This window comes from Colossoma macropomum, unplaced genomic scaffold (assembly GCF_904425465.1).
Source record: "Colossoma macropomum unplaced genomic scaffold, Colossoma_macropomum, whole genome shotgun sequence".
Lineage (NCBI taxonomy): Eukaryota > Metazoa > Chordata > Actinopteri > Characiformes > Serrasalmidae > Colossoma > Colossoma macropomum.
The window spans coordinates 26,698,892-26,722,410 of record NW_023494784.1 but is presented as its reverse complement, the minus strand read 5'-3'; the positions used below and the strand labels follow the sequence as shown (position 1 = coordinate 26,722,410).

Genomic DNA, 23,519 nt, shown 5'->3' with positions numbered 1-23,519 from the left:
CCTTTAATGTTAAATGAGTAAATTAGTGAACTAGTACTAACATCTCACCTCAATATCCTGACAATCCAGACCTGCCTTACTACTGTATTTCAAGAAGTCCTTAAAGACAAAAAGAATGGAAATAAGTTATGTTTTCAAGAACAGAATTACACTTCAATAGCCAATATCCTAACAATATTTACATGAACGAAACGTTTTACCTTTAACAATAGCTGATATTTTGTAATTCTCTGAATGGGCTTGATGAGAAAATCACTGATACTGAGTCTTGAATTTACTTCTTGCTGAACCACCTTAAGACAAAAATAGTTAAAAAGGTTAAGTTTGGACTATTATTAAAGACAGCACTTCTACATACATGTGGTCTATTCTCTGTTTCTTTAGATAAATTATCACAGCAAAAACAAACAAGAATGAAAGATGGTTTACCTCAAAATAGGAATCATATTCAGCCACAATGTATTCTGACTTGGGTTTGTTCTGGCAGTAAACAACATACATGTACAGCCTTCGCTCCTGTGTGCAGACACAAGGCCAGAGTCATTTCACTAGCCAACACATTCAGCAAAGCACACTAAAATTACAACCCACTCTGGAAGTCTCACGTACATGTTTGATAAACAGCTCTGGTAGTTTTTCATGATCTTCAAGACATTTTTCCAGTTCCCCCACAAAGAAACTGTAGAAATAAAGAGAACAATTTCTTCTCAAAAAAGGTTACTGACAGCTTTAATAGAGATTAACTGAGCACAAACTGAGCTTGACTCACTCTCTGTGCCAGTCATAGATTTGGTGAATATTTCCGAAGACAATCTTGTCTTTTCCTTTCATATCTTCAGGGACTCCTTTCTCTTCTATCTTCTTCATAAAACCCTATAAAGAATCAAAAGAGTCAAAAGCTCTTCTCTGCAGAGTTAGTACTCTCCTTGACAAAAGCAGCTGCCTTCAAATCTTTCAACATGTAGCATGTTGTTATCATCCTTTAGTAATGCTTTAGTAAAGGTAAACTTTTTTTTAAAAGTATTGTTTGTGTAATTAATGAAATTCCGCTTACCCCAGTTACAAATCAGACAGACAGTCAAAATAAACCTTCAAATGACTTCTACTGAACAGAATCTTATCTTCAATTCACGCACTAACAGGGCAATGTTTTGATTGTGTCCCATGATAAAAAAAAACCATAGAGAGGAAGTTATTTTTGACTGTCATATTTTCTCACCTCTACTACGATGCCTAAATCCTTGACGTAGTCCTTCTCTGTCTGTATGAGCTCATTCAGGACAAACCTGAGACATGGAGCGAGTCACATTAGTACACATAAAGTAAAGCACATGCAATCTGCTAACTGAAATTTAACTGTGATGAAAGCGCAGACAGACTGGCATATTTAAAGAATATTTTAAAAATGATTAATTTGACTATCACTACGTCCCTATTGCTTAATCGCATCATACAGCAGTAGTCTCACATTTTCCGGTTTAAAGACAAAAAAAAAATCCCTTTTTAATGATGTATCATAAAGGTGGGTGGAAGGAACTTTTGAGAAACTTTGGTGGGGTGTTTTTTTGGGAGCTGCACATTTTGAACTCTTACATGCATCTGCGCAGTGCGAGCACATGAACAGTTGAGCTGATGAACTTAGCATGTGTAACGCTCATGGAAAGGAGCAGGGAACATCTTGAACCTTGATACTACAGGTTCCCAAAGTCAAGGAAAAATACTGCCACTTCGCTTTCAGGCCATACCACTCACATCTATCCATGCTAGCGACATTAAAATGCGATCTATTTGGATGTCATCTTTTCTTCGGAAAAAAAAGTCACAATAAAAGTCACGCATAGGTCACGCATAGGTCGCCTGAAATTTTTTTGTACAGCATGCAAGAGAGCTTGAGAAAAGTGAGTCCAATGCCAAAACCGTGAGAGTTATAGCTTATAGATCAGTGGTGAGGTTAGCAGGACTGGTTGACAGCACAGGGATTTCCAATGGTTGTATGATGTATTTTTGTATGCATGTTGGGTACTGTAGTAACACTGACAAATGAAAACATGAAAACATTAAATCATGAATTTTGTCAAACCAACTAGGCTGAGAAATATAATGCTTGGCTATAGAATACTGCATAACACGACAACATATTATACTGAAGTTTTAAGATTTAATTTACCTTTAAAAGACATTAAACTTTCATCATTAAAACAAATCTAGTGAGAGTATCTAAGATGTATTATTAATTTCAGTGGTGTGATACACGATCATTCTGACTGATCTCAGTAATGGCCCCCAAAATGAATCATATAAGTTAAACTATATTTATCAAGAAAAGGAATGTGTCAGAGTAGATGGGTAAATAGTAAGTGGCCTAAAATTATAAAAAACGGCCTGGTTAAAATAAATACACGCATAATAAAGAGATTAAACATTACAGAAAAGCATTGAAAGGTACTTGAGTATTTACTGTGTGTTTGGTTGAATGAGAGTGTAAATGTGTCTTACATGCGTCCGCGCAGTGCTTTGGCTTTCTGCTCCAGCTCAGGGTTTCTGGGCTGGGCTGGGCTCTGCTCCACAGGACTCACAGAGCTAAAGCCAGGATATGTCCCTCCCTCCAGCGTCTAAAACAACAGTACAGGCAAAGCCACAGACTTACAACTCATACAAGACACACCATTAACCACTCTTCACTGAGGAGAGAGAAGAATAAATGTGTTCTAAAACTGGAAAAAAGTAATTATATCAATCTTATGTGAGATCTTATATGAGTCTTAGATCCTCATGTTAGTCCTCCACGAGCAAAAGAGTTCCAAATTTATGCCGACTTGTGTCTATTCTTAGAATAATGCTGCAAATGAATGTTCATGTTTCATGAATGTACCTTGTTTCTGCACTCACTGACCATTTTTAACAGAAACATCTACCATATATGTGCACTTCGTAGGTATACAGTTACAGTCATTTATTGGTTATCCTCTATTCCATTAAGCAATAGAAAGAGACCACCACAGAACCCATGGTATCCTTCCATTGATGGATGCAGTAGACAGGAGCTGTTAACTTGTGCAGCAACAGATGTGCCACTGTCAGTAACTGATGACCTACAAAGCGCACCTAAAATGGCCAGTTGCCTAATAAACTGGCAACTCAGTGTATAATGAGTGGCTAGAAACTATTATTTCTTAAAGAGAAACAATTATTTAAACACAGAAGTGAATAGAGAAGTCAAAAACACAGCGTTAAAGCATGTTACTGTTGTTAGTGACTGCAAGAAAGCAAAAAAGAAACAAATGGCAAAAGGAAAGACAAAGACAGAACAGGGTTAGTGAACACAAAGTCTGGGCATTTGGTGCTTGCTGTGTGAAACTGGTCTGTGGTCAGTCCACATTATGCACTTACCATCTTTGTTTTGACCAGTTTCTCTATAGCACTGACAAGCTCTGCGGCACTGGGGACCTCAGTGGAACCCTGCCGCGAAGCAAGCAAGGCAGACGACTGCAAGGCACCAGGGAAAGAGCAAAAGATGTGTTAGCAAGGAGAGGGAGGAAGAGATAAAGGGCAAGAAGAGAGAGAGAGAGAGATACTGGCTGTTAATAAACAAGTGCTTAGCCTCTAAGAGTAGCAGAAAGAAGCAAACTTTGGAAAGAGGGCAGAAGCTTGTGTGTTCAGTCAACAACACAAGTGTTGTGTGGGAGAGATCTTGCTGTAGAAGTATGTTGTGCTGGTCTTTATCAACCAACACAACAATGGGGTCACGGTCAACAACGCACAATACCACCAGCAGCTGTACATTTACAGAAAAAACAGGCAGGGCAAGGAAAACTCATTTTTCAGGGAAAAATGACACCTAAACAAGTCAGACCGCATAAGCAAGGGAGTGCATGTGTTACACAACTTCACAGAGTAATGTATTAGCCAGAAACCACATGAGCTTTGTTGTGGTAATTTTGTGGTTAAGAGACTGGAAGCCAGGGAGGCTCCTCACAGGGATTTCAACATCAGGGCGGGAAACACTGGGTTTGTGCGTATGTGACGTCAAACTACATATGAGGCGCTAGACTGACACTGAATGAGTGACTCCCAATGAAGAAGAGATGGATCAGTGTGTGTGTATGTGTATGTATGTATATTATATATATATATATATATACACACACACACACACACACACATACACCCACACACTGTAGCAGATACAAAACCTGTACCGAGTGACATTAAGGAATGACTAAGGCATTGTATGTAAAGATCAGCATATTAGCCCTGCCATCTGTGACCTTCCAACGTCTTCCAAAGACAGAGCCCATTCATTTAACATTAACCCTTCCCTGTCTTACAAAACCCAGCGTCGACACAGTTTTCTGCTCCACTCTGAGCGTACACTGAAGCTATGCAGTGTTTATGCATACCTTCTCCTCCTGAGTGGAGGGATCTTTGATGATCTCCATGGGTGGAGGGAGAGGAGTGTGAGACTCGTCCTCCGGCTCCTCCTCTCCTCCGCTTTGCATTCCTGATGACTTAGAGAGAGTTCCGTCTTTTCTTGCCCTCTGCAAGACAAGGAACATAGACAATATGTTATAAGAGCAGTTACTGAAACATGAAAGAAAATAAAACAGCTCATTTGACTACCTAAACAACTGCATTAAGAACATACAGTCATTGCTGAGGAACTGAACTACACTTGACAAATGGAGATGCGAAACTGATACTTTGGCTCTCCACCAGTTAAAGCAATGGTTCACCTAAAATTAAATTCACACAGCTTCCTCTTACCCCATAGTTAAATGGGACTCGCAGCATTTTTAAAAAAGAAAGTAAATGGTAACGTGAAATGCACTGTTCTAGTGAAAATTACTGGGTCAGAATAATCTGCGATGGTGGTAATAGGAATCAGACATCTGAAAGTTAGCTCACCTCAAAGTTTACACATGAAACGGTATGAATATACTGTCTGATGCCTGAGACATTATTTTATAATAGTTTTAAGACAAGGTTATGGTATGAAACATTTTCTAGAATAACATTCCTAGCATAAACAGTACCCAAAGAAAACTTTTTTTTTCACTTATTTTAACTTAAATGTTTTATTATTAACATTACATATAAAACTCAGAAGACACATTTAAATTCACTCGTCCTTGTGGTTGGCAAATAAAATGAATATGTTTGTGTTGTAAACATTGCAATCTCTGGTTCCTATCACTACTATTCTAAAGAAATCCAAGTCAGTAAGTTTCCATACAATGCGCCATTTCTCATCAAATCACTCTGAATGACTTTGTTTACATCTCAATGATTGAATTATGCAGTACATTTTTTAAAAATTGTGGAATTCTCCTTAAATCACCAAATATATGTTTGATATCCAAAGTTTGCTTATTTTGTTGTACACTGGAGCTACAAGGCCAATGCAGCTTACAAGTAAGAAGAATTTATATCCACAAGTTAGCATCACACAAACTGCACTTCTAAATCATCACAAATTAATCAAACTGCATCAAGTAACAAGGTAAACTTTTTGTGTTACCGTTCATTTTTATAGATAACAGTCATATCATGTCAGAAACCACACAAATAAGTCTATTTATGATTACTTCATGCAGTTTGAGGCAGGTGTGATGATTTAGGTATGTACTTATGAGTGGGATGTAAGCTTATATTACTTGTTAGCTACATTTACCTTGTAGCTTCAGTGCAAAGAAGTCAAAGAAGTAAATATATCTTAACTAATAGACTCTGAGTAAGAGGGGAAAAAACTACTGTTTCGATTTCTGTTTGAACCACCACTTTCTAAAATCCACAGAAATTCCACAATATCTTCTCCTTCATTGATTCCGCTGCTAGCGCCTCAGTAGGGGAAGCAGGTCAGGGTTAATGTGGGTCATTGTGTTGGGGTCCACAGCTCCTATCCTTCCACTACAGAGACTCTTTGTGCTATCACAGAGCACATCACACAGGCCTGAAGGGCCCTGCCTAATGCAGTCCTATGTCCTATCTGCCCCACATCATCTGGCTTACTGCTGCTGCTCCAGCCATGCCTGTCTCATAATAACGTACTTACACAGCACAGAGAACAAGGGGGCCAGTTTTCTGCATGAAACGCTGATTGCATAAAAAGAACTGCGATCATGAATGAAAGAGTGATTCTAAAACCCTCTGACGTTAAAATGGATGTCCACCAATATCATGTGCACTTCTTAGAAACTAACAAATATCAAATCACACATTTGGTCATGCGAAATATATTTAACTTAAATATTGCAACCACTGACATTTATACACAGACAGCTGGACAAATACCCTTAACAAGTACCAATGCGACATAGTGGTGTATATATATATATAAAACAAAATTCAGAGTAAATAATTTGAATTATCCACTCTGATTTCACTTTATTAATCTGAATTAACCTCTAATTTTAATGTAAAACAATGTAGTATTTAGTATCAAGATCTTATTTTAAGTATTTCTGGACCATTTGTATTGATCTGTACATTATGAAATTTTAAGACAGTGCATGTCAGCTGGCATTGTCAAATTATGTAAAAATAAATAAACAACAAAAACAGAGACACAAGTTTTTGTTTCGACAACAATATCCAAATGCACAGCTACAGAGAACCTAAAATCAGTGCCATTTCTAAATAAGCATTCTGTATAAAGATCATCTTGTTAGTCCTGCCATCTGTGACTTGCCAAGGTCTTCCAAAACAGAGCCCATTAATTTAACATTAACCCTTCTCTGTCTTATACAAATATACGCTAATACTGATGGCCCAGTATATTGGTGCCATAGTGGCACTAATGTGCAAACCAGCAAGCCGATCTGAAAAATACAAATGTATAGATATCAGGCACCCTGATATGAGTGAAGATGAAGATTAAGCATATTGCTAAAAACTTCCAGAAGCCCTCCAGCAGTGTCAGCTCCATTACCTCCTCCAGGCTGTCATCCTGCATCTCGGGTGGACCCAGGTCGATGCTCTTGCGGCCATCTCTCTTCTGCTTCTGCTTGCTGGGCAGCTTTTTGACATTGCTGCCATGACTGAGGCGGCGGACCGGGCTGGTGAGCCACTTCTTCAATGTGTTCCCAGAGCGCTTGGGCCCTGGAGAACTGCTGTGGATGGAAGTGAGTGAGGCCTGGGGCTGTAGTGCTGCCACCGAGTCCGTCTTTCCCTCCGGACCACTGACTGTATAGCTCTCTAAAATACAAAAGAATAAAAATATGAAGAGAAGCAATATAACCATAACCAGATTAGGTTTATGATATAATAACACAACACAAGAGTAAGCCATGTGTAGAGAAATATGTCTCTAAATGTATGATTAAATTATGAAAGTTTATTCACTGCTTGCTGTCCCCTGAAGGGAGTAACCCATGATAACCACAAAGAGACTGATTAACACCTAATGGATTAGAATCATCATGTCTGTCATATCAAGTTGTTGAGTCTTAGAAGCAATACAGGGATTTTCTCTCCTAACAAATTAATCATGCTTAGTGGTCTTTTGAGGTGTGAACTTGTTTACATCATCCTATTAAGTCCAATGTTATGATAAGAGTGTCACAATATCAGTGCACACCCACACAACAATTTTTTCTATAGACTCAAATGAGCCAATCACACAGCACTGTGGCTAAGTCAATATGCATATGGACTACACTAATCCTTCAATCTGCAACAGAAATGCTCTATAACTGACTAGTGTATTACAGATAAAATTAAACCAACAAAACAAGCAATGTGGGTGTTATGTTTTTGTGTTTTCTGTGTTTTTATGCCAGTTTTGTTCTGTGGGTTGAGTTGTACTCAAATAGACTGCTCAAAACCGGCGTCTTTCTGTGTTTCTGAATCATGTACATAAATGCATCATTTTAGATAACAAGGGTGTAGATAAGTTACACATATTACAGAAAATCACTATGCTAGTAGAATAACTGAGTCATCCTTCCATTGACATTAGACAGTGAATCATTAGACTAGTTTAGGTGTGCCCTGAGTAGCCATGACTACTCAGGGCTGAACAACTAGCAGCCTGATGTTAGTATGTTATTACGTATGGAATCAACTATCCATCTCAACAATTAAACAAATTAAAAATAAAATTAAAAATAAAAAGTACCTATTGTTGGCCTGATGTTGAATGCTACATTCACCGATTCACTACCAGTGACTTAACAATCTCATTTAACCAGGTTTTGATCAGTACATTATATAATCACAAATTATCTGATCAAAAACATACTAATTTGATTATGCTGAACAAGCTAAACACCATTTTAAAAAGTAAACTGTTAGAAATATTAAGATTACTTGTGTTAATATGACTGAACTAATCTAAAACTCACCTTAAAATGAAAACTCTCTCTCTCTCTCTCTCTCTCTCTCTCTCTCTCTCTCTCACACACACACACACACACACACACACACACACACCTACAAATCAAGACTACATTTAAGCTACATTTTCACATTACACCACAAATACGAATGCTTACCTGTAAAGAAACTCAAAATTTTCCCTCTAAGGTATTTTTAACTTACATAACAGCATCACTGAATACTTAGAGTTTAAATCTGTGCAGCATACAACTTAATATTCTCAGCCTAAATGACTCAAAAGCACTGCCAAATGACAGAGTAAATACCTTTGGAAAACAAGCATAGTTCTACTTAGGCTCAGCATCAAGGAGGTGGGGGCTGACATAGACAAACTGGTACTGAGAAGTGTTTCTCTGAATATATATATTGCTGTTGTCGGAACAAAACCTTCTATTTCCATATTTTTCGTTTTTCAGCTTTCGGCATGATTTAAATTGCCTGTTGCCCTTTACATTGTATGTAAATTTCATGATGAATGGACCAAAATTACTTGGAAAAAGCCTGGTTCCACTGACTTACATTAAAAGTAAAGCAGTTTTTTCCTTTTACTGTAAAGGTGTCATTTTGGAGATACATGGTTTTCTTATGACAACAGCAATATATATACACCGATCAGGCATTACATTATGACCACCTCCTTGTTTCTATGCTCACTGGAGTTTTTAAACACCTCAGTGTCACTGCTGGACTGAGAATAGTCCACCAACCAAAAATATCCAGCCAACAGCGTCCTGTGACCACTGATGAAGGACTAGAGGATGACCAACAGAAACTGTGCAGCAGCAGATGAGCTATCCTCTCTGACTTTACATCCACAAGGTGGACTGACAAAGTAGGAGTGTCTAATAGAGTGGACAGTGAGTGGACACAGTGTTTAAAAACTCCAGCAGCACTGCTGTGTCTGATCCACTCGTACCAGCACAACACACATTCCTGACCACTGAAGAACAGGGTAAAAGGGGGCTAACAAAGTATGCAGAGAAACAGATGGACTACAGTTTGTAATTGTAGAACCTCAAAGTGCACCTACATAGTAAGTGGATATGCATGTGTGTGTGTGTATATATATATATATATATATATATATATATATATATATATATATATATATATATATATATATATACACACACACACACACATACATGGAATCCAGGTAGGGTCAAAAGGTTTGCCTGAGAAACTTGTGAAATCATGACCATGGATTACTTAAAACACTCTTTTTAAAATAGCTTTAAATGTCAAACCAAATGTCTCCTTCCATCCATCTATTCATATAAAGACATAAATGGTCCATAAATATTTTTCATGCCTTCCATGTGAGTATGTGTGCGTAGGATGCTTGACTGTTCAAGCTTTTAAGTTTGCTGGTGTTGTGTTTCCTCAACTTTGCTTTGTGACTTACATCTCAGCTATGTGCTCAGCTATGTGGTCTTAATGAAAGGCTGGTTAGACTTATATGAAGCATGCATTCTCATTGATATGTACACAGTCTTGTTACATGCAAAGCACCTCATGTTTTACTAACTGACTGCTTGACTGACTCATCTGCTCTTAGCATCTAAAAATACTCCACAAGGGATACCAATTAGCAGTCAAATAGTATTCAATGCTTCATAAGAACAGGGCTTTGGATCAGTGACACTGTGCGTTCTTATTAAAGTACTTTTGTTTTGGATTAAGTGGGATGACGATGCACTGCTGTCAACAATAGGCCATAACCCTCCCACCCCCACCCCGTTCGACAACATGTTCGGGAGGCAGGGCTGGTTCTACTGGAATAGTGGTCGTCTCCAAGAGACTTCATAAGAGGAACAGAAGCCATAACAAAGCTGTATAGGACTTAGAGATCGACAGTACTGTCCAGGTGTCTCTGAAAAATGAACAGCTAATCACTAAATACCAGCACAAATCCTGGAAACTCTTCCTTCAAGCTTCACTCCACAATTTACTTCAAAAACTAAGATTCCTCTAAATAGAAGACATCAGCATGTGTAGTTCTTGTGCTCATTATGGTTGTATAGTGTTGTGTTCATTAGTGACGTAAGCATTTTGGATCAGGCAGCTTGCACTGCTGTTCGTCCATGAGCTGTAATGGCTTATTTATTAAAGGAAATGACCTTGTGAGGCATCATGAGGACGCTCACGGCAAAACCATCCAAACACAAGTCTAACCACACTAATCACCACTTATGACACCTGAAGAAAGAGAAAACAAGTTCAGACATACACATGCATACATGAACGCACATCAATTTTCTTTCCAAATCAGCAAGCCGTAACAACAAAACATACGTATTAGCCCCCCCCCCCCAACTCCACTATCGTGTGTGTGCAGGATCAATGAAATGGTCTGTCAAAACATGAAGGGAGAAGAACACAGACTCTTCACAACGCCACCCTCTGTGTGTATGATAGGACAGAGAGGCTCTCTCATTCTCCTCACAAACTGTGCTATCTGAGGTCTGCATGACCATACTTCAGTTTTTTAGTGTGTTTTAGTATGCACTTCAGGCTGTTGTGGTCAAACACGAGTGACGCACACCGACGACAGTAGAAGGTCTTGTGAGAGTATGTGGATGGGAGACTGGCTCTGATAAGTAGCGTTTAAGTGCTATGCTTTGTACACAGACTGACAGACAGACAGACAGACAGACAAACACACAGATTCCCAGACACACAGTTCATTCAAAAAACAATATTATGATTTTCAAAATCTATCCTGTTATATTTTCCTGTACCAGTCACTACTGCTTCAGAGGAATCTTTAAATAAGATAAGATAATCCTTTATTAGTCCCACAATGGGGAACTTCACAGTGTTACAGCAGCAAAGGGACAGCAAGGCGCTCAAGAAAAAGAAGTGTTTTTACAGATTGTTCCTTGTTACTATATAGACAATATATATAATACTAAAAAAGATAAAAAATATAAACTCTTTCACAAAAAATAACAATATAAAGGATTTTAAATAAACAAGATTGATTTAATGAATATTGAAAAAAATAATCTTTTAGACTGACAATTTTGGCAACTTTGATAGACAGCATTTGCTGAAAGGAAAACACCTCATCTTCCATGTCAGTCTTTTTTTTTCTCTTTTTCTATCCACACACCCTCATGATTAGTGGAAACCGCGACTAGAACCAGTAGAGCAGGTCCAGTTTTGCTTTCTCTGATTCTCCGCCATAGATGGCTGCGATACCATCAGGTTTCAAATTCTGGATTCAAGTTCTAGCAGTAAGATTCAACTCTCTTAGGCAGTCATGCCACTTGGGAGTCCTCTGTGTGAAAACAAAGAAAGCTATCTTCAATCTAAGTCAAAGACTTGTATTCAAGAGCCAATTTTTACATATGCCAGAAACTACAAATAACCCTACATGGCTGCAAGATTCAAGAAACTAGGGTTAGGGTTAGGGTTAGGGTTAAACCAAACAACTTTTTACAGGTTTTGAATAGTTGTTAGTATTTTTGTGTCTGAGTATCTGAGTACATGTGTGCAAAATCATCCTTAAAACAATAATATTTACAATAACATACAATAATTTACCATATTTTAAGTATGTTACTGCATTTCCAGTCAGTAGCAACAATGTATTAATTGTATATACTGGTTCAAGTGCAATGAACTGAAATCAGACAATAAGTAAGGCAGTGCTTGGATAAAGATGACAATGCTAAAATATTTCAAATGATTCATCAAAGTTGGTGTGGCTCCATGGCATAACAGGCTCTTATCGCAAATTCTAAGCTGAGAATTTTTCAAATAATTTAAAGTGCCCCTGCATGTAATTTGTCAGGCGTTTTAGCTTCAGTGGACATGTGGAAAGCAGTGCAGTTTTTTGCACTCTGAGGCGAGGTGACGCCAGCCATGAATTTATGATGCTAAACCAGCTATTATTTTACTATTATTATTAGATGTCCCAGAAATCAACAATAACTGTTCTATCTAAAGGCCTTTAATTAAATTTGTTGTATTTTATGCTTTAATTTATGGCTTCAGAAAGCAAATCTTCCGAATCTTAAATAAAAAAAATGAATGCCAATCTAATGAACGAATACTTGAGTATTCAAATTATTCAGGTCAGCCCTACATATTTATGATGACATTTGTTTCCATGCTTAATAACTGTATCCAGTTATTGTGCCATTTTCTTTGATGTCATGCTAAGGTTCCACCACACTGTGACATCACTGTTCCCAGAACAAGCTTACAAAGTGGCTATCAGCAGCTGGATAGCTAAGCGGTAAAAATACCAAGGATAGTTTGGTTGCATAGCAACCCCCCCAAAAGCCTGGAGAAGCTGACTGACCACAGCTTGCGGACTGAGGAGGAAGTGAGATGACCTTAAGATACTGGCCTTCTATCCAAACAGCAAAGGAGATCTTCTAAAAAGTCAAAAATGAACTGGAAAACAGAGTGACATACAAGTTGAGTTGCTCATGAAGAAAAATAAGAATAATCATTCCTTGACCTTTCATGCAAGTTGCACTGTACCACTTGCGAATGTGGTATTTCAAAGATAAATTTTACACTATCATGAAATGGACGGAGTCTGCAAAGGTAAAATGCATGATATTAAATGCTATGGCTTTAAGATTGTGACAGCTAGAGTCATTCTGGGCCAAATCACTTGGACACTGATAAGGGGAGCCAAAATGCTTTGTGGCTGATTTCACAGATTAGATGTTTATTTGGAGCTGCGATGACTTAAATAAACTGTAAAAAAAAGTGAAAGTGATATAGAAACTGGACCTAACCTGTATATATCATTGGACAGAGAGTGCCGTGAGTGAGATGGGGAGAGAGAGAGAGAGAGAGAGAGAGAGAGAGAAGCCAACCAGACTGACTGGTATTAAACTGATCCTATATTCATATGGCCTACTTAACTGTGGGTGCCTTTTATTAAAACACCATTAATAAAAAAAGACTTTTCTGTTCGAGCAACACCCGAAAGGCTTCCCCAGGATAAATCCATTCAGGAAAAAGAGTCGGCATTAATTAAGTCTGGCTGTTGTCGCAGACACAGCTCTCAGTGGACATTCCAATATGAAGAAAGAGTGAGCCCTTTTTCTGCGGTGCCAGATGTACATGTGTATTATCTGCCACTCGGCCTGTTGAGTCCGCTCAATGGCATTCCTGTAACGGCCGCTAAGTGCTCTACATATTTCTAAACACGGCACTCCTTCCTGTGGGAGTGAGCTAGTGAAAAGCTTTTGTCACCTTCATCACTCATTTCGCTTCCTCATACTTACAGCCTCGGAATGCAGCGCACTACACAAACTCCAGTAACGCCGCATTCCAAACACATAAGACAAGCATGTTTCTGTGAAACTGGGCCAGCGGGAGTTTTGCTGAGCATGCACAGGGGTGAAGTATAAGCTGCTTAGAGAGCCATTGCTATCATGTTGGCTCAGTGTTTAAATAGAAAGGATGAAGAAAGGATAAGAAAGAAAGAAAAGCCCCCATGTTCTCACATAATTCTTCTGTTTTTACCCTCGCCCTCCGAGTCGTCTTCAAAGAGAATTGCTATAATGCGACAGATGAAGAGGGATTTGGGCTAATATGGTCTTCAAAGACTGCAGCGATACTCAGCACCAACCCTGGACAGGCAACTGGGAAACACGAGATCAAGCCATTTGAAGAAATTATGCAGCTAACACAATGTAAAACGCATTTCATCACTAAAATAACAGTAAAATTACACTACCAACTAGAAGAATTCAGTGACATATGTACCACAACTATTGCATTGGTAAACATAGAGTACATAGACTAAAGCAAAGAAATCAAGTCTTCTGAAAAGTTCTTGCACAATATATATGTGTTAAAAGCAATGCCGGAGTCGGTAAGCAGAAGGATTGTGCGAATTCCCAAAGAACCGTAACAGTTTTGGACTGATTACTGTGAAATCAACCCACACTTATACCCTCAAGAACGCACACATAAACTGTTAACGTCACAAAACAATTTATATTTGTAGTCATTTTTGGTGATAAATCAGTGCCCCTTCATCAAGTGGTACAGACTCGTTTGCTGATTGTAATTGGTCAGTACATAAGTCTCGCAGAGAGGGTACAATACCTGAATACCTTTGGAATAGACAACAATAGCCTATTAGATTTGGGCAGAAATATGAATATTGGATGAATGTTTGCACTTTTGATCAATGCAGGCATTTTGATCACTAGGTGGCCAGCTTGGTTATATCTTTAAAGCAAATAAATAACAGCAGGCAATGAAGATTTTAGAAAAAAGTTAGCCAATTTGAACACAGAGGTTAACTAGCCACTTGCTTGGCTATTAGTTGGTTGGCAATGCAAATTGCAGTATCTTTGCTTTTATATATCAATGACCGCAATGGAAATATGTCTTGGACTATATTGTATTATCCTTAACAAACAAGCTGAGATGTTATTCTTGCTTTCATTGTCAAACAAACTTAATTAAACTGAACTAAATGGAAGTAAAAAAATTGCTATTGCTATTAGCAATGATCAGAAATTAAATGTGTCCTTTTTTGCTTGTTTTTCGTCTCCATTTTGTGTATGTGTGTGGTAGAGAAAATACAGTCAGGAGCAAGTTACAATCATGTAACTCCTGGTTCCAACTCTGGATCTGATCAAATGCAGAACATTTCTTGAAATGATCTTTCAAAATGGCTTTTAACTTTGCTCCATGTGCTCCACCACTATACCTGAGGCTAACACCATGATGTTATGACAGAGGCTGCTGCTGTTCATCTCCGCTATCTCACTGCTGAGGGAGACTTCCTGAGTTAATCGGTAATGAGAGAGCACTTTAGCCCACTTTAGAGCCAAGCAGGGGTACTTTACTTCTATCATCAACTCACATAGACACAGACACATACACAAACACAAATCAACTCATAATTCTCAGAACTGAGCTGTAAATACTAGATAAAAGGCATGACCCTTTCCTTAGTGAAATCTCAGTTCTAAATGGTACTTCTTTCATAATTGTAGGATTACAATTGATATTGAGTTTCTAAAGCACAGAAAAAAAAATTAGATAAACAAAAAGAGAACTAGCTGTACTTTGCAGGGACATTAGCTATTCCAAACCAACGGTCACTGTTAAAACTACCATAAGAGTCTGTCTAGTCAAAACCTCATAACTTGCAACTCGTGAAAGTGTCAGCTGCTGTTTACACTGTATAAACATTTCATGACAAATTGACTAGTAGAAATGGTCCAAAAATACTTGTTACATTAAATTCAACTAAGGTTGGGAATGTCAGACCCATTCACCTGGAAAGGCAACCCAGCACAGTTCACATACACAGCCATTTCTCAGACCAAAAGCTCTTCCCCCAAAACCAGCCAGACAAAAGAGATCAACAAAACGCACCTGATACATTACAGCAGCAACAGCACTTTGATATAATCCAACTACAGCATGAGCATATGCGTCTCCCACTCTTCATGCTTCTTCAGGGGCTCATGGCTCAGCAGAAAGCCCAGAGAGAGGGAAAGATTGGAGAGAAACAGAGACAGAGACAGAGACAGAGACAGAAAAGAAGAAGAGATTGAAAGAAAGAGAGACTCCCGCTCCGCGTTGACGGCAGTATAATCACTGAGTTACTGCTTCAAGTTCACGCTGCACCCTTCCACAACAGAGAGCAGAGGGAGGAGGGGCAACAAACACACAAACCCACACACATTCACACGGGGCAGACACAGCCTCCTCGTCACACACACTGGATTATAAAGACAGAGATTCAAATTACATTCTTGCCTGTGACAAAGGCTCTACTGACGGCTCCAGACTTGGCGATCTAAGGAGTCTACTCTAAACTCTTACGGGTCAACAGAGCAGCTAGTGGCGTGTCTCTCTGCTTGACCTGCCCTAACAGCAAAAGCTCTTAAAGACAGAGCATATTATGGGAGGAGACACACATTCCTTAACAGATAATATGAAGCTGGGTTACTACACTCTTAAAAATAAAGGTGCTAAAAGGGTTCTTTGGTGTAATGCCATTGAACAGCGGTGCCTGAAATGATCCTCAAATGGCCAATGAAGTTGCAGGTTTTCAATCCAGCCAAGCAGATCTGACCTCACCTGATCAACTGTTTGAAGGCTTTACAAAACATTACGACTCAGGAGCGCTCTTACTTGGCAAGAATAAACAGCAGCAGCCACATCAGTCTTTTACAGATAAGAGTGGGCACTCGCACTAAAGAAGAACCACTTTTGGTTCCCTAAAGAACCTTTCAATTAGAGGTGGGCAACATGGTAATATTTTATCGCTATTGTGATAAATTACATCACAATATGCTTTAGTCTATCATATCTATCAGAAAAATGAAATATCATGATATATATTATGCATTGTGAAAATGTCTTAAGTTTCACAATGCTGTTTTTTTGTTGTTTCACCCACATCTACTTTCACCTGAGCGTTTTTTTGAAGAATGATCCATCGAAAGATTCTTTAGGGTGAACATACATTCCTGTCCCTTCCAGTAACCAGTAACATTTGCATAACCCTAAAAGAATGTAAAGCCTATCATTTCAAAACACAGAAAAGAAATTCCTGTGAAGTTTCATGTGTCAAAAATACCTATGACAGGTGATGATTAGCAATGACAAGGCAGGATAATATCTGCACCATCATACACATATGCAAAGAATACAACAGGCAATTCTATAAGAAAAGCAGAAAAGCTTTTACTCCTACTTCTAACTTCTTACTCCTACTATAAGACATTTGCACGTGAGATGTTAGAACAGGCAAGGCTGACCCTGTGGTATCTTCAGTTTGCCAGTGTCCAGCAGAGAGTGGCTCAAATCTGCCATGTAGGCCAGATTTTTCACACAAAAATACAGCAGTCCCCACCAAGTGCACTGCACTGGCCTAGATAAGAGCACACCCACAAACAGAAGGTAAACTGCCATCGGCTATAGAGAAGGAGCAACGCAGGAAGCTACTGTTACAATTAGGCCATCTCTCAGCAAGTAGGCCTAAACTACAGCAGCTGAACAAAGCAGTTTACAAAGTTTATTGTAGTTGAACTTCCATTTTACTCAACTTAGGAGACAACAAACCAAGCTTTCTGCAACTCAAGAGTCGTGAGTGGTGATTGGGCATCATGTCCAAAAGTATCCAGACACACCATCTAATTAGAATCAGAACTAATCATTCAACAGCAGTAGCTGACCTCACTAACGCTCTTGTGTCTGAATGCAATCAAATCTTCACAGCAATGTTACAACATCTAGTGTAAAGCCATTCCAGAGGAGTAGAGGCTGTTACAGCAGCAAAGGGGGACAAATTCCTTATTACTACTCTTGAATTCAATGCTGCCCAAGCATCTAGTATCTAGAAACTTTTGACATATAGTGTATTTGAGAGTGTAAGTCAGGCCAAACTGCCACTACACACTGACACATAGATGAGCCAGAGTGGAAAAGCATATCAAAGATGGAAAGTTTGTAACACTGGCACAGTGATGCATACATTCTGCTGGAATTTACTATTGTGTCCCAGGTCTGATGGTGAACTGCACAATACACACAGCGTTTCCACTGCGATGCAGGTTATTTGGGCGTATTGTTGTAATTTCCATATTGGATAGCAGTGACTGGTGTGATGTGGTAAGCCGTGGTTTGCATTTGGCTAGGGAAAGATAACACTTGCTGTGCTCGGGGGAAAGATGCCTGAACGTGGAAAGCGAGTTGCTTAGGGAAATGAGATTATTCCTAAAATAAACATGGCATAAAACTGCACAGCACAGGCTGTCCTACGTGCCTGATGTCATACTGCAGCAAAAGAATTGCATATAAAAGAAGCATAAGGACTTATATTTGTTCCCTTTAAAGGTAAGGTAAGCTAAGCTAAGGTAAAATACATTTGCAGATAACATCATAATTACATTACCATAATTACAGCGCAAAGACCACACGCCATGAGCTAACAGCACAATCTTTACTATGAGAGATTCCTGATCTACTACTCAGTGACCACCCTGAGTTCAGGTTTATGAGGGCAGCACTGAGGCCAGCATGGGATCAGTTTAAGAGACCACAAAACGAGAAAAGGGAAATGGATGAGGGAACCTCCATTATTTTTCTCTAAGTGGCATTTCACCCAACATCTATGTGCCAATTATAACTCCAACAAATACTGACTAAACACATTTTGAAGTAGTTTCATTTCTCCTGTTTAAATGACTTAAGATGACAAACTGTAGCAAGTTTGCAGCAGCATTCCTTAAGAAAACAAAGAGCCATTGAGAGCATGAGAGATGCTGTTCTTAGAAACTGAGAGCTATGAAAGAGGAAGTAGTGCAAAGTGAATTCACAGGAGCCACAGGAACACCCTCTTAAACTCCTCATTCTGAAATACTCACGCTCCTGATCACATGTGATTTGATATGATGCACGTCTGTAAAAAAGGGCATTAAAGGGCCAACATTTTACATTTTTCTTTTGTTTTATTTTCCCCCTGAGCTCTACTTATACTATTTGTGTGGTTTTATGCACCAAAAACAGTCATAATACATAATTTTACATGACCATTTTCCAATCTCTCTAATTAAATCTAATCCAATTTAATCCAATCTAATTCAACAGGCCGTTGTTGTGTTGCTGTTAAGACTGATGTATGTAAATCAGCTCTGTTCTGACTGCTGGCTGCTCTTTATTTTCCCTTACTCAAAAAAAGCAGTCAGGATGAAGCATTCCTTATAACTTCAGCATGAATGGGCCAGGCTAAATTGCTGCAGGCTAGCTTTGTTGGTTTTTGTGACATCTTAGATACAATTAATTCAAACCAGGCTGTTTCTGCAGCTGAGTGTCCATATATGCAGTGTATGGACTGTGGAGTGGATGGTACATTTTATTAAAAAAGTGAGGTAAATTCAGTTTCACATGATATGGGCCCTTTAAAAATGATAACGCTGGAATAAAAAGCAAAAGGCTTTGCTGATCTGGCTGTCATAAGGATTCACAAGTGTCTGAAAAAGCTTCTTATTCTCAAATTTCTGAGTGTGGTGTAAATTAGTCTCTGCAGTGACAGAATTGGACACACTTTCAGCGGATGTTTTAGGCTGATTCCCACTAAATGGAGGAAACACTGCCCCACAGAGACAGGAAGCTCCCCTGCACAATAGAAATAAATTCCACTGAGACCCCTCCTTAGAGACACATACACAATACGAGGGAGCTCACCACCTATTGTCCTATGGTCACTAAGAAATAACACACAAAAATATACTTCTGCAAAGTGCAGAGAGATATATATTACATACTGACATAGTGAAACTGTCTCACAATGATATTGCTTTTCAGTTTCAGGGACATTCAAATGATGCTGACACATCATAATATAATGTCTACAAAACAGGGATGCCTCTGTTGTCATGCAGTTGACGTTCAAGTTTGTGCACTTTATTGAAGGTATCTAAAGCAGCACTGCAATGTACGTCACTTGCTAAGTGTTTCAGATTGCTTCAAGAAAAAAGTATATTCAAAATACAAGAAAATGAAATAAATAGTGTTTCTTTTCTGCAAATGTGGTTTCTTTACAATACGCTTACAACACTGTGTATGGCTTTGGTGTAAGAGAAGAATAAAAGATGGTGTTTCAAAGGATCCACATCCTACATGTTTTTCGTTTTTTACTTTTTTCCTCTGAGGTCAGCTTGTAATGTTTGTGTGGTTTTGTGTACCAAAAACAGTTGTAATTCATTTTTACAGGACCATTTTCCAACCTCTCTTCACCTCTTAAAATAAAACAGGGTGTTTATGTTACTATGCCTTAAAGACTGACATATTTCAATGACCTCTGTTGTGACTGACCTCACTGTATTGTCTCATTCAAAAAGCAGTCTGGGATGCAATGGTGAATGGGTGGGGCTAAACTGCTGTAGGCTTAAAAGGCAGATTTACGTGCACTGGTTTTTGTGACATCACAAAAAAACCAATGAATTCAAAACAGGCTGCTCTCACAGGGTGATTTCCATACATGAGTCATATGGACTGGGGAGTGAACTTTGTGTTTAAAACTTTAACCATGTTTACATAATACATCTGTTTTATTGTTTTTCATGATATGGGCCCTTTAAGACAAGCACAGAAGAGTCCACTCAAAACAAACTATATCAGCTTTTTAAGACATTCTAAGAGTGGGTCCTCCTCCACGTGCATATTGTATACCAGACTGCAACAACACTACTGGATTAGATCACATTATAGCTCATAGTAATGCCTCAGCACAAGCTAGTAATGCCTGCATTAATGATGAAGGAGAATGATGAATGTTAGCACTACTGTCAGCCCCATTCAGTTATACTGCATGGACAGAAAGACAAAATGAAGGAAAGATGGGAGTTCTTAAGCATTATGACGTTCAGACACAGATGACTCTCACTCAGATGAAGCCTGTGAGCTCATTTTTGAGCCATGCTGAGTGCTCCTGAGAGGGACGTGCTAATGTAGAGCTAAAGGTCAAGTGCTCTTCAGAGGCTATGCTCATTCAGCCATAACAAGTGGAATCTCTAACTTAAAGTTGGTTGTCGCCCCCTAGGGGAACTGAAGCAAGACATTAAAGCTCACTTTTTACAAAAGAGGGGAAATAATCAATGAAGGGATGTATATTCTGACTAAGTTGATCAAATGATTTTTGAGTATCTATAAGAGTTAATGAACAGATATTCAGTAAACTGCTGGTCAGAAAAAAAGGACTTTTTAATCAAAGAGCTAATATCAAATAGTCCCCATCCTACATTTTTCTTGCATTTGTTCCAAGGTTTACTTGTAATGTTTGTGTGGTTTTGCTCAATAAAAACAGATTAAATTCATTTTTACATGCCTATTTCCAACCCCACCTTATCCCTAAGAATTAAACAGGCTGCTTCTGTTACAGTGCCTTTACGGCTGAAACACGTAAATGACCTCTGTTCTAACTGGCTGCTCTGCACTGTGCTTCATTCAAAAAGTAGCCTGGGCCGAAACAATCCTTATAACTTCAGCGGGAATGAGCAGAGATAAGCTGTTGTAGGTAATTAGGTGGATGTATGTAAATATGTTTTTGTGACCTCATAAAAACAACAAATTTAATGGACTGGGGAGCAAACAGGATGTTTCAAAATGTTCGCAATGTTTACATAATCCATCAAAAAGAGATTTGTCCTTTCATGATATCGTGCAATTAATCATCATTTGAAAATGCCAGCTGCCCTTTACATTCTGAAAAACACTTCATGATAAATGGACCAACAGAAATGGTCTAAAATATTGATAAAATGTATAAACATTTGCTACAATAACTTGCATTAAAATTTTATTACATGAACTTACATAAAAGTTAAAAATGCTTTCCTTAATAATTTCCGAATAATATTTTGGAGATACTAGGTTTTGTTTTGTTTTTTCGCTCATGAAAAGCTGTTCTGAATGTCACACAATGAGTCAAAAAATGCCAGACATTGGCTTTTCTTATTTATACCTTATTTTCTCCCTGACTTTCTATGATGCATTGTAACCTGAATACTGAAAACTCCTGATTTCTGATTTCAGTATTTCAACACTGGCACCTGGAACCATTGACTGAGTATTTGATTATGCATGTGCTCTCACTCGAAGATTATTTCTCAAAAATGTAACACTTGCGACTAAATGAGGAGGAATGTTCCGTTGGCTGTGGTTCTTACCTTTGCCTGCAGGGAAGAAGCAGTCCATCTCTACGCTGCTGCGGGAGTGGGAGATACAGAGAGTTCCGCTGGGCACCAGGCCCTCCTGCGGCGGGCTCTTGTCTGTGGTGCGGACCAAACACCATCCTGGACGCTCGCTTGGCCTCTCCAGCAGCTCCACTGTCTGACCGGTCTGCACACTGAGCTCAGACGAGCAACCGGCCACGAAGTCCTGCAGCACCACCGTCAACTCACACCCACCTGAGAGCTGCAGAGAAAGAGAGGATAGAAAGGCAGATGTGATCATGAAGATGAATGAAGAAAGAGATGGAAAAAGAACAGAACAATGAGGTCTGTTATCTCTACAAGGCAGCGACCTTTATTATTATACAGAAAACGAAAAGAAATGCTCGTACAATCAACAGTCTCGCATTGCACTGCAGTCAAAGTCATACAAATATACACACAGGCCTGACACAGCCATTCATCAGCACAGCCCAGATTACTAAGGGGCCACTGAGCAAGAGAACTATTTCTGATGGTGCTTATTTGATGCCAAATCCGATTTGATATTTTTGTCTTTCAGTTAAATAATATGGTTCATTAACAAATGCTACATTCAAGTACTAAGTGACACTAACAAGTGACTGCCGTCCCCTTTGAGGAATCATGAAATTTGAAATTCATTCAATTCTGTCGTTTTAATCTAGTGAGTGGGAAGAAAGGCTGAAGTGCTTCTGAATTCTGAAACTCATAGGTCAGCTCTTATTTCCTCATGCGGGAGTGAGTGTGCTCGACAAACTGCTGCTTTCACTTTCACTTTATAAAGAGAATGAAAAAAGAGAGACATTCCCATCACATAATGAATGAATCACACACAGGGAAACAAAAAATGTTAGAGAAATCAGTCCTTATGATCTGGGAGTACCACTCTGCCTCTGCCTCTGTCTCTCTCTCAATCTCAGTCTCTTTCTCTCTGTCTCTCTCTCTCTCAGTCTTTTTTTCAATCACAGCCTTTCTGTCTCTCTGATTCTCTTGCTTACTCTTTCAGTCTCAGTTTCAGTCTCAGTCTCACACACACACACACACACAAACACAGATTTTAAGCAACTTCCTACACTTCAAAGTATTGAGTACAGCCCATTCTCTCAGTTACACTTGGACTTTGGCACAAGCACTGACGGAAGAGAACCTGAATGAAACCTCACAGTCATTCCCGGCCAAATCAGTAAGACACCTCTGAACTTCAAATAGCTGCAATTAGCTGCTATAAATTTCATTTTTCTTGGCATGCAATGTAACTTCTCATCAATAATGGATGTTATTCATATGCCATTCTTGCTGATATGACATGTACTAACCTTTAATTCACAGGCTTTTTACAGAGAGTAAATGGTGTTGAAAATGTATTCATTAAAGAGGGGTGAAAATTTGATTATGAATCTTTACGTAATGATTCAGTGCATCAAGGAACTTCACGTTTCACCA

At 38.8% G+C, this 23,519-nt stretch overlaps 1 protein-coding gene across 1 annotated transcript in view; it reads right to left on the bottom strand.

The window, feature by feature from the left end:
• The window catches only part of kalrna (kalirin RhoGEF kinase a), a 212,163-nt gene that overhangs the window by 18,520 nt on the left and 170,124 nt on the right, over window positions 1-23,519 (bottom strand). The window contains exons 34-44 of the mRNA XM_036566096.1: window positions 22,053-22,299; window positions 6,929-7,194; window positions 4,401-4,538; window positions 3,391-3,486; window positions 2,497-2,612; window positions 1,220-1,286; window positions 770-873; window positions 610-679; window positions 430-516; window positions 201-293; window positions 49-99 (exon numbers count right to left, since the gene is read on the bottom strand). Of these exons, the coding sequence (XP_036421989.1) occupies window positions 49-99; window positions 201-293; window positions 430-516; window positions 610-679; window positions 770-873; window positions 1,220-1,286; window positions 2,497-2,612; window positions 3,391-3,486; window positions 4,401-4,538; window positions 6,929-7,194; window positions 22,053-22,299 (1,335 nt within the window). The remainder of the gene's footprint in view (window positions 1-48; window positions 100-200; window positions 294-429; window positions 517-609; window positions 680-769; window positions 874-1,219; window positions 1,287-2,496; window positions 2,613-3,390; window positions 3,487-4,400; window positions 4,539-6,928; window positions 7,195-22,052; window positions 22,300-23,519) is intronic.